The 14,126-nt window shown below is 35.7% G+C and overlaps 1 protein-coding gene across 1 annotated transcript; it reads left to right on the top strand.

Annotated features, from left to right (window-relative positions):
• Window positions 1-720: 720 nt before the first annotated feature.
• LOC121426606 lies at window positions 721-8,347 on the top strand. The gene is made up of 5 exons (XM_041622964.1): window positions 721-838; window positions 2,357-2,467; window positions 4,179-4,226; window positions 5,479-5,808; window positions 8,217-8,347. Exons 2-5 carry the CDS (start codon window positions 2,371-2,373, stop codon window positions 8,345-8,347), a joined length of 606 nt encoding a protein of 201 aa, XP_041478898.1. The 5' UTR covers window positions 721-838; window positions 2,357-2,370.
• The last annotated feature ends 5,779 nt before the right edge of the window (window positions 8,348-14,126 follow it).

Below are 14,126 nucleotides of genomic sequence, written 5' to 3'. Positions count from 1 at the left end.
GCATTTTATTTTCTTTCCCCTTTCTGTCAGTTCCCCTCTTTTATGATGATTGTTTATTTATTTATTTATTCATTTAATTATTTATTTATTCTATTAATTCATTCATTAATTCATTCATGTTTTCATTGATTCATTTATATTGTAATCTATTTATCCATTTGTAAGCAGTGGTTTCAATTAGGCTGCTCGAATCCTTTCCTGGCTGAAAAAATGTACAAGCAAAAAAATAATAAATAAAAGTGCACGGTCAAAGTCAAAGTTTTAATGGTATTTTCGTACCCAAGAATCTATTTTCTGTACGAAATTTCTTGCTTTGGAAATCCAATTTAGGGGGTTCGATTGAGCCCCTGCTCCCCCCTACGGGCTTTTATCAATATTATTATTATTATTATCATTATTATTATTATCATTATTATTATCATTATTATTATTATTATCTTATTATTATTATCATTATTATCATTACTGTTATTATTATTATTATTTTATTATTAATATCATTATTATTATTATTGGGGGATTATTGATCCCTAAAGCGTCTTTCCCTACGTTTGTGATTTCATTCGCGAAGAACGGGCTCAAGGTTAAACCCCGTTCTTGCTTCATTAAGCTATTTATCAATGACAAAATTGAAAGATATCAATGAACACAACAGTGGGCCAAGAACAAGGATATATTGAAAGAGATGGATATCAATAATTGAAAAGGTATATGCGTCTATATAAATCGACTTTCAGAACTGACAAAATTTCACCTCTATAGGCAGCAGAACGGACAGGACCTCCCTATAAACTCCGTAAACGGCTTTGGTTATCATTCTGTAACAGCTGCAATTAAGGTAAATGCACATGTACATAAGATACTATTACTCGTCATAGAAGATGTTTGTTCCAGTTAAAGAAAAAAAATGGCAGCTCAACACATGGTACGAATTCCGTTGAGTGACATTTTTGCTCAGAAAACTGAACACCTAATTCTATTTATGCAAATAAAAATACATTGTTTCATTTTTAATATGTTTGATTTAAAAAACAAGATATTAGTCATCGTGAACCAATCAAAAAGACAATCTATTTAAACAACCTTATATGACAAAATATTTGACATAGCAATATGAAAATAGTAACTCTTATATTCTTTAACATAAATTTATCTTATTTTCTGATTTTATCAAAATCAACGCAACCACGCAAAATAATTCTTGTTCAGTTTGCACATCAGGTCTACGAACTGACTTCTGGAGAAACGGCATTTAAACATTTTCTAACAATTAATATAAACATTAAATGATCGTACTTGTGATTTACGATAACTTTAAGAATGTTTCTATATAAATATTGATAATTTCAGTAATGGCCAAATTGGCTATTACAGACATAATCGTACAATTGCTGTGACGCTAATATGATTATCAATTGAATTCCATTTTATAACTATTTTATAACTATGAAGATAAATGTAATAGCTATTACTTTTCATTTCAGTATTCATTGATGATTCAGAACTTAGGAATCTATCATTCATTGACTCAATCTTCTCATTAGTTGTTACAACGTTCAATTTAAAATTCGGGTCATGTACCTATCGTAAGGTGTGTAACGATCTCAAAATGATTTCGAACAGAATCCAATCAAAATTGCCAACCAAGTGTTTGGATAAACAAAGAAATATGTGCCAAATGGCCCTGAAAAAAAATGTGAAATTGCCGAGAAATGAGCAAAATAAGCGGAGTTCCATTACAAAATGTCAGGACTATACTCTGTCCCACATAATTATGCCTTTTGTGTTCATGGTTGTTAGTGATCATCAGAATTATCGGTCTCAGCTAAGATATCGGGATTTCACAAACATGAATTTATTTTGATGTGCAAGAATTAGATGTACGATAATATGGTGGCATTTAACCTTGATTTTAAAGACTTTCTCATGAAATCTTTTTTGCTTCTTTCTTTACCTTTAAGCGTGGTCATTTTTTTATTTGATTTGATTGTTTTCTTCTGCATTTTATAGCATTCGTATACAATGCAATTTTCATTATGTAGCAAACATTATATATCGGTAATTGATTTTGGTATGAATCATAAAGAAAAAGTCTAAATAAAAAAGTCATTCTAAACAAATATCATCTACTACCAACAGCCATTTTTAACATTTACAGTTCGCAAGAGAAGGATTGTCATTACAAGCAGATTGGAAAAAAATGACAACTCCGGAATAAACTCCATAGATTAATAAATAAATTCATAAAGCAGAATGGAAATGCTATTTTGTTCATAATTTTATAATGATGAAGATGGAGACGATAAAAATGCTGGTGATAATGGTGACAATAAAATTGTGATCTTACTTCATATAGGATAATTGGGAACCATGAAGTTGATGTTGCTGATCGTTCTGAGCGTTCTTGGGTCGGTGGTGATTGCTAAATCGACGATAGGTTTTGAGCTGCCTGAGGAATTCCACGAAGGTAAAGATTGGGGAGAGATGCACAGTAAGAATGCTGTTTAAGATTTATGCAACGTTGTTTACTATATGAACCTTACAGTAATTGTTTAAACAGTTTAATCAAGTGTTTAAATCTTAAGCAACCAAGTCTAATTTTCAATATCTAATCTTCAATAAATCAAACATGATTGTTTAAACGGTTTTTGTTTTACTGTGTGGATGAGGGGGGAGGGTGATGTAATGGTGATTGAAAGAGAGGGAGGGGGGGGGCGATTGAGTGAGTGAGACAGATAGGTAGATGGTAGAGAGAAATGAGGGAGAACAGAGTTGGGGTCATAGGAAAGAAAGAGAAACGGGAGGAGGGAGACGGGGAGGGGATACATTATTATCATTATTTATTTGGCCATAAAAACATGCAAAAATTGTACAATGTAATACATAAATACAATTTGAAATTGAATAATTAAATATAGATAAAGTAGAAATGAAAAAAAAAGAGTAAGAAAACGTTTTATCCATGGGCCAGGGCTCGCAAAAGTAAAATTCAGTACTATTGCCCAGAGGCATGCGAACCCTCATGGAAAAACATGAAGTGACGGGGGAGAGAGAGAGAGAGAAAAAGAGAGCATTAGAGAGACAGGGTGAAACAGATAGAAAGAGAGGGGGAGAGGAAAAGATGGGGGGGGGGGCAGCTGATACTTGGAGAAAGATGTGTGGTTGTAACGTTATATCATGTATATCATTATATCATTTGGGTAATGTTTCTGTTGTGATCTTTATATAAATAAATTGGGTTTTTTTTTTCATTGTTATTCCATGTGTGAGTAAAATATGTGCAGGGGCCCCTGATTACAAGCTGTGCTTCTTTGGGGGTCCCAAACCTGTCATTTTCAATTATTTATTATGTAACCATTTGTCTGTACCTTTTTTTGGGGGGGAGGCTGGTTTGAATGAACTCAATTCAATTCAATGTAACTTTATGTCTGATGTGAAACTTCTCTGTTTCCAAGTGATGTCTGCGACTCTGCCCCATCCTACAGCCTACAGGTACCCATGGTAGCACAACCTCAAACAAGGGCATATATAGTGAGAAGAAAAGAAACCCGAAAATTGAATGACTAAAATTCAATTCAATTCAATTTATTTTCATTCTTCAACATAATACAAATAGATACAAGATAAATTATTTGAATTTGAATAAAAGCATGAACAAAATTCAACATTGAATAACTGATACACATATTCAATAGGTGATCAAATATAAATTAACATGCATGTCAAATTTGAATCAATATAATCAAATCAATATAATTATATGTATCATGAGAAGAATGGAGGGGTCCACTGAAAAGCAAAGCTTGTAAAATGTGGACCCCTCAAAAACTTAGGATAGAATTAATATAAAGGAATACATGAAGATAACAAAAAAGAGGCAAAAAATAAAAAAAAAATAAAACGATAACTCAAACCTTCATATGGTCATTCATTTGTGTATAAAGAGTAACATGTAAGGTATTATGTCATCAGGGGCCCGTTGCAGAAAGAGTTGCAATTAATCGCAACTCTAAAAATCATGCGCAACTTGATTTTCAACCAATCAACAGCGCGCATTTGGGACTTGCGTTTGATTTTTTGACTTGCGTTTAAACGCAACTCTTTCTGCAACGGGCCCCTGCACTTAGTCTTGCGACTAAATTAAATCATACCGATGACCACTAACTGATTTTTTTCAGATGAAACCGACCTCAAAGAGGATGATTATCGCCTACTCATTGATAACGGTAAATATATCTCAAACTTTTTCGAAAAGAAGGAATAAAAAAAATAACGATTTTTAAAAAGGTACCAATGACACACGTACATGAGAAAAAGAAAATAGTCTTATTCTTATTTTCATTCTCATATGAGAGAAATGGGACACAAAATTGGGTTTTAGGGCCTTTTTCTATGTAACTTCTTGTAAATAAGTAAAGCAACACCGGGTGAAGTAAAATGTTTATTTTGGCAGAGTTCCTACATTTTTGTTTTCGTGCAATCGGGGGTGACGAAAGAAACTGTATATGAAGGTAAATTGGAGTAGAGGAAAGTTGAATAAATGTATAACTACTGAAAATTTTGAGATCACAATTTGGATAATTTTCTTGCTAAAATGAAAGAATTATTTGTAAATAAATTATTACAAAGTAAATACAATGTAATAAATTGACTGGTACTTTGTAATTTAACAAACTTAATTTTGACGGTGTTTTATTGGTAAAACTGGGCAAAAGTTTATGGCAAAAGTTTTATATGCCTTTACCCTCGATAATGCAATCCTTGTTTCTGTTCCTGCATGGGATTTATTGGGGTGAAGATCCCTGCAACATGCATAGGTGTCGTGGCGTACCGGTTCAGACACTCGCCTTTCAATCAGAGTGTCGTGTGTTCGAATCCCACCCGGCGCTATAGCGTCCTTTGGCAAGGTGTTGATCTGCGTTTGCCACTCTCCATCCAGGTGCGAAAGATATTGTCTATTTGAATTTGCCAACGCCTTTGGAGGCTGTGATGAATGTAAGGAATGCTCCCCAGGGAGTGGAAATTGTGCACTTTTGTGCAGTACCACCACCACTAACATGCAGAGAAACCATGATGGCCATCAAAACCGTCATCATCACCATCGTTCTCATTATATGAAGGTTTTATTTCAGTCTATGAAGTTTACTAGGGACATTTCACAACAGCAGCGCTGCGGGGACGGGCCCAAGAGCACAGCAAATGTATTGAAAACACCCGTCAAACGACAACGAACAGCTGCGAGGTCTTTGTCAAAAATTGGTGAGCCGCGGGACAGCAGTTTTCGTAAGTTTCGGAGCTGACGAAGTTTGTCTATCAGGATCCAGAACGAAACTGCTGTTTTGATTCATTCACCAATCTTCGACAAAGACTTCTTGGTTGCTCTTTGTCATGAAGAGCATCTGACAATACGTTTACTCTGTCCTTCGATCCTCCCTACATCGCCGTGAGAAAACTTCCTATTTTCACCTTTAACGACAGACCCAGACGGAGAAGACGATTTTCTGTCCGAAGAAGACATCGATATCCTGCTTACCAGTTGGTTCACGAAGGCCGGTAACAGTTTACATAATTGGGGCCAAAAAGCTAAGAAGTGGACTCACAAAGCGGTGCATGACTCTAAACACTGGACAAAAACAGCTGTACACGACACTAAACACTGGACACAAAACGCGGAACATGACACCAAACACTGGACGAATAAGGCAGTACACGATACCAAGAAATGGACAAAGAAAGCAGCTCATGACGTTGGCGGTGCCATTAAGAAGGGATGTAAGGTCGTAAACAAGATCCCCTTCAAAGGTCTCGGTGAGTATAGAGCCTATTCTCCGTTTAATTAATTAGTTTTTAAGTTTTAACGTCCTTTTTGGGGAAAAATATTCTTTTTTTACAAAATGTCTATCTATCTATCTATCTGTCTGTCTGCCTCTCTGTCTCTCTATCTATCTATCTATCTATCTCTCTATCTATCTGTCTGTCTGTCTGTCTATCTATCTATCTATCTACATGTATCTATCTGTCTGTCTTTCTGTCTATCTATCTATCTATATATCTATCTATCTGTCTGTCTGTCTATCTATCTATCTATCTATCTACATGTATCTATCTATCTGTCTGTCTATCTATCTATCTATCTATCTATCTATCTATCTGTCTGTCTGTCTGTCTGTCTGTCTGTCTATCTATCTATCTATCTACCTATCTATCTATCTATCTACATGTATCTATCTGTCTGTCTTTCTGTCTATCTATCTGTCTGTCTATCTATCTATCTATCTATCTACATGTATCTATCTATCTATCTATCTGTCTGTCTATCTATCTATCTATCTATCTGTCTGTCTGTCTGTCTGTCTATCTATCTATCTATCTATCTGTCTTTCTGTCTATCTATCTATCTATCCATCTATCTATCTATCTGTCTGTCTGTCTGTGTGTCTGTCTGTCTATCTATCTACATGTATCTATCTATCTGTCTGTCTATCTATCTATCTGTCTGTCTGTCTGTCTATCTATCTATCTATATATCTATCTATCTATCTACATGTATCTATCTATCTGTCTGTCTTTCTGTCTATCTATCTGTCTGTCTGTCTGTCTGTCTATCTGTCTGTCTGTCTGTCTATCTATCTATCTATCTATCTATCTGTCTGTCTGTCTGTCTGTCTGTCTGTCTGTCTGTCTGTCTGTCTATCTATCTATCTATCTATCTATCTGTCTATCTATCTATTCCCGTCTCACTCTCACACACTCACCCCCTTCCCTCTCTCTCTATCGCTGACTGTCTGTTTTCTGATTCCCAATTCCACCCCCTTGTCCATCACCCGCGTCCCAATTTCGACGGCTTGTGCATGCCATATGTATCGTCAGGTTATCGCGTCGGGTCCTGTTCTCCATCTATCTATCTATCTATCTACATGTATCTATCTATCTGTCTGTCTATCTATCTATCTATCTATCTATCTATCTATCTATCTATCTATCTATCTATCTACATGTATCTATCTATCTGTCTGTCTGTCTATCTATCTATCTGTCTGTCTGTCTGTCTGTCTATCTATCTATCTATCTATCTATCTATCTATCTATCTACATGTATCTATCTGTCTGTCTATCTATCTATCTATCTGTCTGTCTGTCTGTCTGTCTGTCTGTCTGTCTGTCTATCTATCTATCTATCTATTTATCTATCTGTCTATCTATCTATCTATTCCCGTCTCACTCTCAACCCACTCGCACACTCACCCCCCCCCCCCTTCCCTCTCTCTCTATCGCTGACTGTCTAGTTTCTGATTCCTAATTCCACCCCCTTGTCCATCACCCGCGTCCCAATTTCGACGGCTTGTGCATGCCATATCGTCAGGTTATCGCGTCGGGTCCTGTTCTCCGTTTAATTAATTAGTTTTAAGTTTTAATGTCCTCTATGTGGAAAAATATTTTGTTTACAAAATGTCTGTCTGTCTGCCTGTCTATCTTGAGAGTATTCAAGCTCGTCAGGGGGGGGGGGCAAAATAGGTTTTCAAGCTCGTCAGGGGGGCAGGGATACGTCATTTCCATGGGTTGTGACTCGTCAGGGGGGGGGGGGCAGACTGCCCCCTCCCCCCCCGTAGGTACGCTAGTGAGGCCCTTAATATATAATTCTCGAATCGTCGTGTTTCGCGATTGCCCGACCCGGCGCAACAGCCCGATGTGATTGGTACAAAGCGCATAGAGCAAATTCAATTTAATATGCGCTATATATACAAAGTACAATTTTTTTTTATTAAACACGCCCCAAATTCTAATATAAGCATTTTAAAAGATTGCAAGCCCCTATTTTGGAGTAAAGTCAAAATTAGTTTCAAATCGTAGCCAATCGTACGACTGCTATGACGTCATTACGACTGTATATTAAATTCGCTTTTATTCTAAGAAGGATGATAGCATGGTCACAAATTTGATAATAGGTATTCATAAGATAATTTAGAACATTACACTGTAAGATATTCCAAGTCTCAATATTAGCATCAAATTCGACTACATTTTATTCTGAAATCGGGTCGCAGACCAGTCGTAAGGTGTGCGGTCGCCTTAACAAATTCACAATTTCTATTACAAATCAACCATCCGCCAATCAGGAAGAATGATTCCAATAGCTTTTAACAGTATTACAAATTTGTTAATTATAACAATTTCTTATCAAACGGCCCCCTATTGTCTATTTCTCCTTTTCCCAGTTCTTCAGCTAAAAGAGTCTCTCAAGGATCGTGGTATATCTGAGGAGGAAGTGAGTGAAGATCAGGTAGCTGCGGTAGCATCCGGGATCTACAAGGGGATCAAATTTGCATGCCATGCAATCGATCACTAAAAACTTTTCGACGGGTACACTAAGACCCGGATTAAAAGAGAAAATGATTCTTTGTAGAACTAGCCCCCCCCCAAAAAAAAATTCCAAACTGTTGTTTTGTACCGTTTCTGCTTTTCTGAAGAAATCTTTAAAGTACCCACAGCAGAGGAAGGTTTTATTTATAAGGGTGTAGGTATAGGCCTTTTATATTTTGCCACACTCCAGAGCACATTCTAATTTTAAAGAAATTATGAAGTGTTGTAGACTCCCAACTAAAGTTTAAAATAATGATCAGGAGTTCAACAACAAAATGTATATCGTGGGATTTATTTAGATTCCCCATTCCTAATTCAATAAAGCTTGACGTAAATGTGATGATAGCTTAGTCGAGTACAATGAATCGATATCTAACCATCCTTGAATAAAATATAATTTGGGAAAAAGGATTACGCAAATGAAAAGCCTAATTTGTTTAATATCGTCAAATGTGTAATTAGAGTATAATTTGAGGGGAATGAGAGTGTAACATTGACAGGACCATGGGCCTGTTGCATGAAAGGGTCTTTCGTAGAACCGTTCTACGTAAGAACGAGTTATCGCTCAACTGTTTCACAAAGCCGATTTGGGCGATACGAAGAATGGTCCTTGGAAATACACCTCCAGACATGTCCTACGTAGGCATGATCTTCTTTGCACACCGCCCGCCACCGTCGGCATTGAGAGAAAATGCGTTTACGGCAAGCCACACTGACATATCACCTTTAAACATATTTTTTAGGGGGTTGATGATGCATTTTATCTGGGATGGCGCCAAGTTATTTTTTATATGGGGGTTAGTTGTCATCAATTTCAGGTCGACAAGACGACCAAAAACGGATGTCATTTTAACTTCTCCGGGGGTAATGTAGGCCCAAATCATTTGTTTAAATAGGGCCTATGTTTTATTTTATTCTCCCTCCGTCCTATCCCCACCCCTTTTCCATTAAAAAATAAATAAACCTGAACTATCGAAACGAGCGGCACTATCTCTCTGACCCCTCATGCTTCCTCATTATAGATAATTAAACAACATGAAAACAAATTTCTTTAAAAGAAATTATGTATGGTTGAAAAACGTGTTTATTACGTTCAGCAAAAAAAAATGATACAAAAATAATATGTTAAACATGCTAAATCGTTTATTTAATTTTATTTAATTGTCATTATGATTATTATTTTTCATGAGATTAATTTTAATCAATGAAAATTAATTCTTTGATTTGGGATGACGTGAGAGGAGAAACAGTGAAACAAAACAAAAATTTGCAGTAACAAAATAGCTAATTGATTTAAGATACAGATTAGGCCTATAGCTTACGAATCCATCACAATGATTACAAATGAAGATAAGTTCATCAAAGAAAAGATTATGCGCAGTTTAAATCGTAGGGTAGGCCCCTTTCGGCTCTTATGTCATGTTAAAGCAATCACGGTAGTACTCCTTAACTTTGAAATGTTGAAAATATACATTTTTTTTATTTTCTTAAACCTTATATTCTATTATATGAACTTCCATAAATTAATTGATCAACTTTAAATATGACAAACGTTTATGATCTTTGTAATTTTTAGCATTATTTCTGTTAATAGTATTTTTTCCATTGCGGATTGCACAACTAAGAAGTAAGATTGTCAATTGTTTTCTCTCTCTCCTGATAGAATGGATAAATGCTTGATTTTTTTTTTGTTCAGTCAGATTTTACTACATAGTTATTTCATTACAAAATATGCCTTGGCCCAAACTAAATTCTTGAAATTATTTTTTTCTAATTAAAAAAGGAGTCTGTGGAGACGGCCTCCGGGACGTTGCCCCTGGACCCTCGGCTGTTAGGTGCGAGACTCTGGTCACTTCGCTCCCTACTTTCACAAAAAAAAATCAGATATTTTTGAAAAGGGCCACTATCAGGCCTGGCTACGATACCCCGTTTCTGGTCAGATACGAAATGTCAGATATATATCCTATCCAATGGTATAGTGTACATTCCACCCTCTAATTTCACGTTTATTTTTTTTATGAATTTGTTAACGTGCCATTTTAATATAACACACAAGTCTGGGGAGTGTTATACGCGCGTGACACATTGACGCCCTTTTTCCTGTAGGCTCCACGTACACGATCTTATGTTCACAACACAGGTGGTTTGCAAGAGACACCCTACCAAAATATCAATTTTTAGCACATTTTTTAAAGCCCATCACTCTTACAAAATGTTGCGTAAACTTTTAAACATTTTTTTAAAACTTTTTTTTAATTGTTTAAACATCGAAAAAAAATCCTGTTTAAATACTTTTAACAAACAAAAGATGTTAGCGAGACATACATAAAGAATATACATAACAATTAAACATCATGTTTAGTTTTACAGTTTTAGTTCTAAAAGGGAAGATCAGTGACCCTTTGAAGTAATGAACTGCCAAGATTAATTAAGAAATTATGTTTGTAACATCAAGATCCCCCCCCCTTTATTTTGATGGATACAAATGAATAAAGAAGGTCAACTAAGTCGATTTGCCTTTTTAGATCTTTAGAAATCAATTTCACAAAAATGCATATTAAATCAATTACCCTTAATGTAAAAACCCCCACAAAATTCGAACTACATGTACATGTTTATTTATGTATTTGTACATACATTTTAATCTGCTGATGAGTTTAAATGAATAAAGTAAAACTCACTGAGCAAACACTGAAAATTTTGTCAAAATCTGATTGCAAATAACAGAGTTATTAATTTTCTAATTTTAGCAACATTTTGTGAAAACAGTCACACCATCATGGTTATGTACTAGAATAATGATGTCCCGTCCCCACTTTCCTTTTTCTTATGTATAATAAAAAATCATGAATATTTCATATTTTAAAATGGTATGTCTATAAAACAAAAGAAGCTTGAGCGATGATTATCTTGCACATTGAATCAGTAATTATTTCGGGGGTTTTGTATTTTTCGAGAACAAAATTTGAATAACAATTTCATTTTATAACATACAAGAGAATAAGTGGGGATATGTCATTCGCACACGTTCGTAATTCAGAAGCTTCGTTATTCCGAAGGTTCGTAAGTCCGTAAACGAAATAAGGTTCGTAATTCCGAAGGTTCGTTAATCCGAAAACGAAATGAGGTTCGTTAGTCCGAAATTGTAATGCTTAACGATCCTTATTTCGTTTTCGGACTAACGAGCCTTCGGAACAACGAACCTTATTTCGTTTTCGGATTAACGAACCTTCGGAACATCGATCCTTATTTCGTTTTCGGATTATCGAACCTTCGGAATAACGCCACAAATGTTCGGATTAACGAACGTCGAGGTATAGGCAATTTACGTGTTTCGGAATTACGAAGTGTAACCATGTCATTATCCATTGGCGTGCCGTGGGTCACGGCAATCGGGGGGGGGGGGGGCACGTGCAGACATTTAGATTCACTTATTGAGCGCGGTTCGAGCAATCAGTAGCCAGCCATGCATACTTACTAAAGAGCAACATATTAAGGACTGTTGGTAGGAATTCATCCTAATCAAATAACGTAATCGCGAAGCGCGATATAAAAAAAAACTTTAATCAGATCTGAAAACAAGACATTATTAGCAAATTTTGTTTTCATGCTACGTATATAAGCAAGCAATACGAGCGCCAGCTGAAATTTTGTATATGACCCTTACAAGGGACACTTTAACGACTGTATTAAGGAATTGATGATTATAATAGACATTATGTCATCATGGCCATTTATACTGCGAGCGCGAAGCACTCTCGCTGAATTTTAAAAATAGATTTAGACCTTAACTCAGGACAGTTTAAACACGTTTTTGCAATCATGAATAAAATACGTATGTGCCACTATTAACTGAAATGATGCCAGCACGAAACTTGGGAGAATAGGAACATTTTAAGGACTATTTTTGCGTATGAAGAGCATACATATTTCACCAATCCATATTTGGAAAAGCGGAGGGCGTTTTGATTTTCTTTTTGTACGAAAAATAATGAGCAGGGCCCAGTCTTACAAAGGGCTACGATTGATCCAATCAATCGTAACTCCATGGAAATCCATCAGTGTCGTAACCTTTTCTACAGGAAATTTGCGAAGTGTACTTTGTATACAAAGGAGAATACACAAAATAGTCAAGTAATCAATGAATTTATAAATATACATTCATATGTAGAGAAATTTGTAAAACGGGCCCCAGAGCTTAAGGTGGCAATCATTATAAGTAATCACGATAAAGATGTTGAAGCGCGAGGAAAAATATTTGAAAATGGAGTGTTTTAGCGCTATTAAATGAACGAAACGGAGTCATACATCTCATAAAAAAATAGAGAATATGAACGCTAGAAGTTATGAACACATAGGCCCTAAGTAAGTACGTATCATAAAATTGTAACAGAAGATATATTATCTATTTATTCAATTTCTTCCCCCCCCCACTATTTTTCTCTCCCCTCATTTTTTTTTTTGGGGGGGGGCACTTGACCCCTTCCGTAGCTACGCCACTATAGTGTAGTGATATCACTATCGCTTGTTCATGATGAATGCATGCTTAGAAATGTTTCAGCGGAAATAATGCCAAACTTAAAAATGTTACAACTAACATTCCTAATTGTCCGAATTATAGATGGAGTTTTCAGTTTTTGTTTGTCTGATTTTACTTTAGCTGTTTGAGTCATATTATTTTCATTTCTGGGCCCCGTCTTACAAAGAGTTAGGATTGATCCAATCAATCGTAACTCTATGGAAATCCATCAGTGTCATAATTTTTTCTACAGGAAATTCGCAAAATGTCCTTTGAAAACAAAGGATGACACACCAATTATTAAGAAATCAATGAATTTATGGATATACAATCATATCTAGAATTGCTATTGTACAATCATGCATTTATTATGTTGATTTTGCTGGCTTTCCATAGTTGCGATTGATCGGATCAATCGCAACTCTTTGTAAGATGGGCCACTGGAGTACCTCCTTAATGATGAATCATAAATATACCATATTTCATGTCATCACCTGGGCCCCGTCTTACAAAGAGTTACGATTGATCCGATCAATCGCAACTATGGAAAGCCAACAAAGTCAACATAGAAAATGCATGTTTGCTCAAAGTTTTGTCTAGATATGAATGTATATCCATAAAGTTATTGATTTCTTGACAGTTCGGTGTGTTCTCCTTTGTTTACAAAGGACATTTTGCACATTTCCTGTAGAAAAAAATTATGACACTGATGGATTTCCATAGAGTTACGATTGATTGGATCAATCGTAACTCTTTGTAAGACGGGGCCCTGGTATTTGCAGTCCTCGTACATGACTTGTACGTTTATGATATCCGTCCATGACGATACTCAGAAATAATCGTAATATTTTTTCAGAGAGAGAGGTTGATGAAAGTGTTTCCTTTTTCAAACTAAGTTAACCTGTTCATAACTTGTTGGTGTGTGTTTTCACATTTCTAAGAAGAAAACAGCTTAAGTCTAAATTTATCAAACCTCTTGCTGGGAGCTGTACTTTGCCGATATACTGTATACTTCAAAGATTACTGATATTCCACCGGTTTCTTTCATCTGAAGGAAAATGAATAATTGATGTAAATGGTTCACCGTTACTCGTAATTTGCTTGCAGGGGGGCAGAGTAACAGGTGATGAAAGTCAATGTCTCCTATCAAATCAGAATATTGTATGATTGCCTTCATGTCAAAAGACAGGCCATCAGTTATATGTACCAACCTGTCCGAATTTAAATGAGCTTCGTTACCGCTAAA

This window comes from Lytechinus variegatus, chromosome 13 (genome assembly GCF_018143015.1).
Source record: "Lytechinus variegatus isolate NC3 chromosome 13, Lvar_3.0, whole genome shotgun sequence".
Classification (NCBI taxonomy): Eukaryota; Metazoa; Echinodermata; class Echinoidea; order Temnopleuroida; family Toxopneustidae; genus Lytechinus; species Lytechinus variegatus.
The sequence above is the reverse complement of the archived record's forward strand: the minus strand, read 5'-3'. Positions and strand labels throughout refer to the sequence as shown.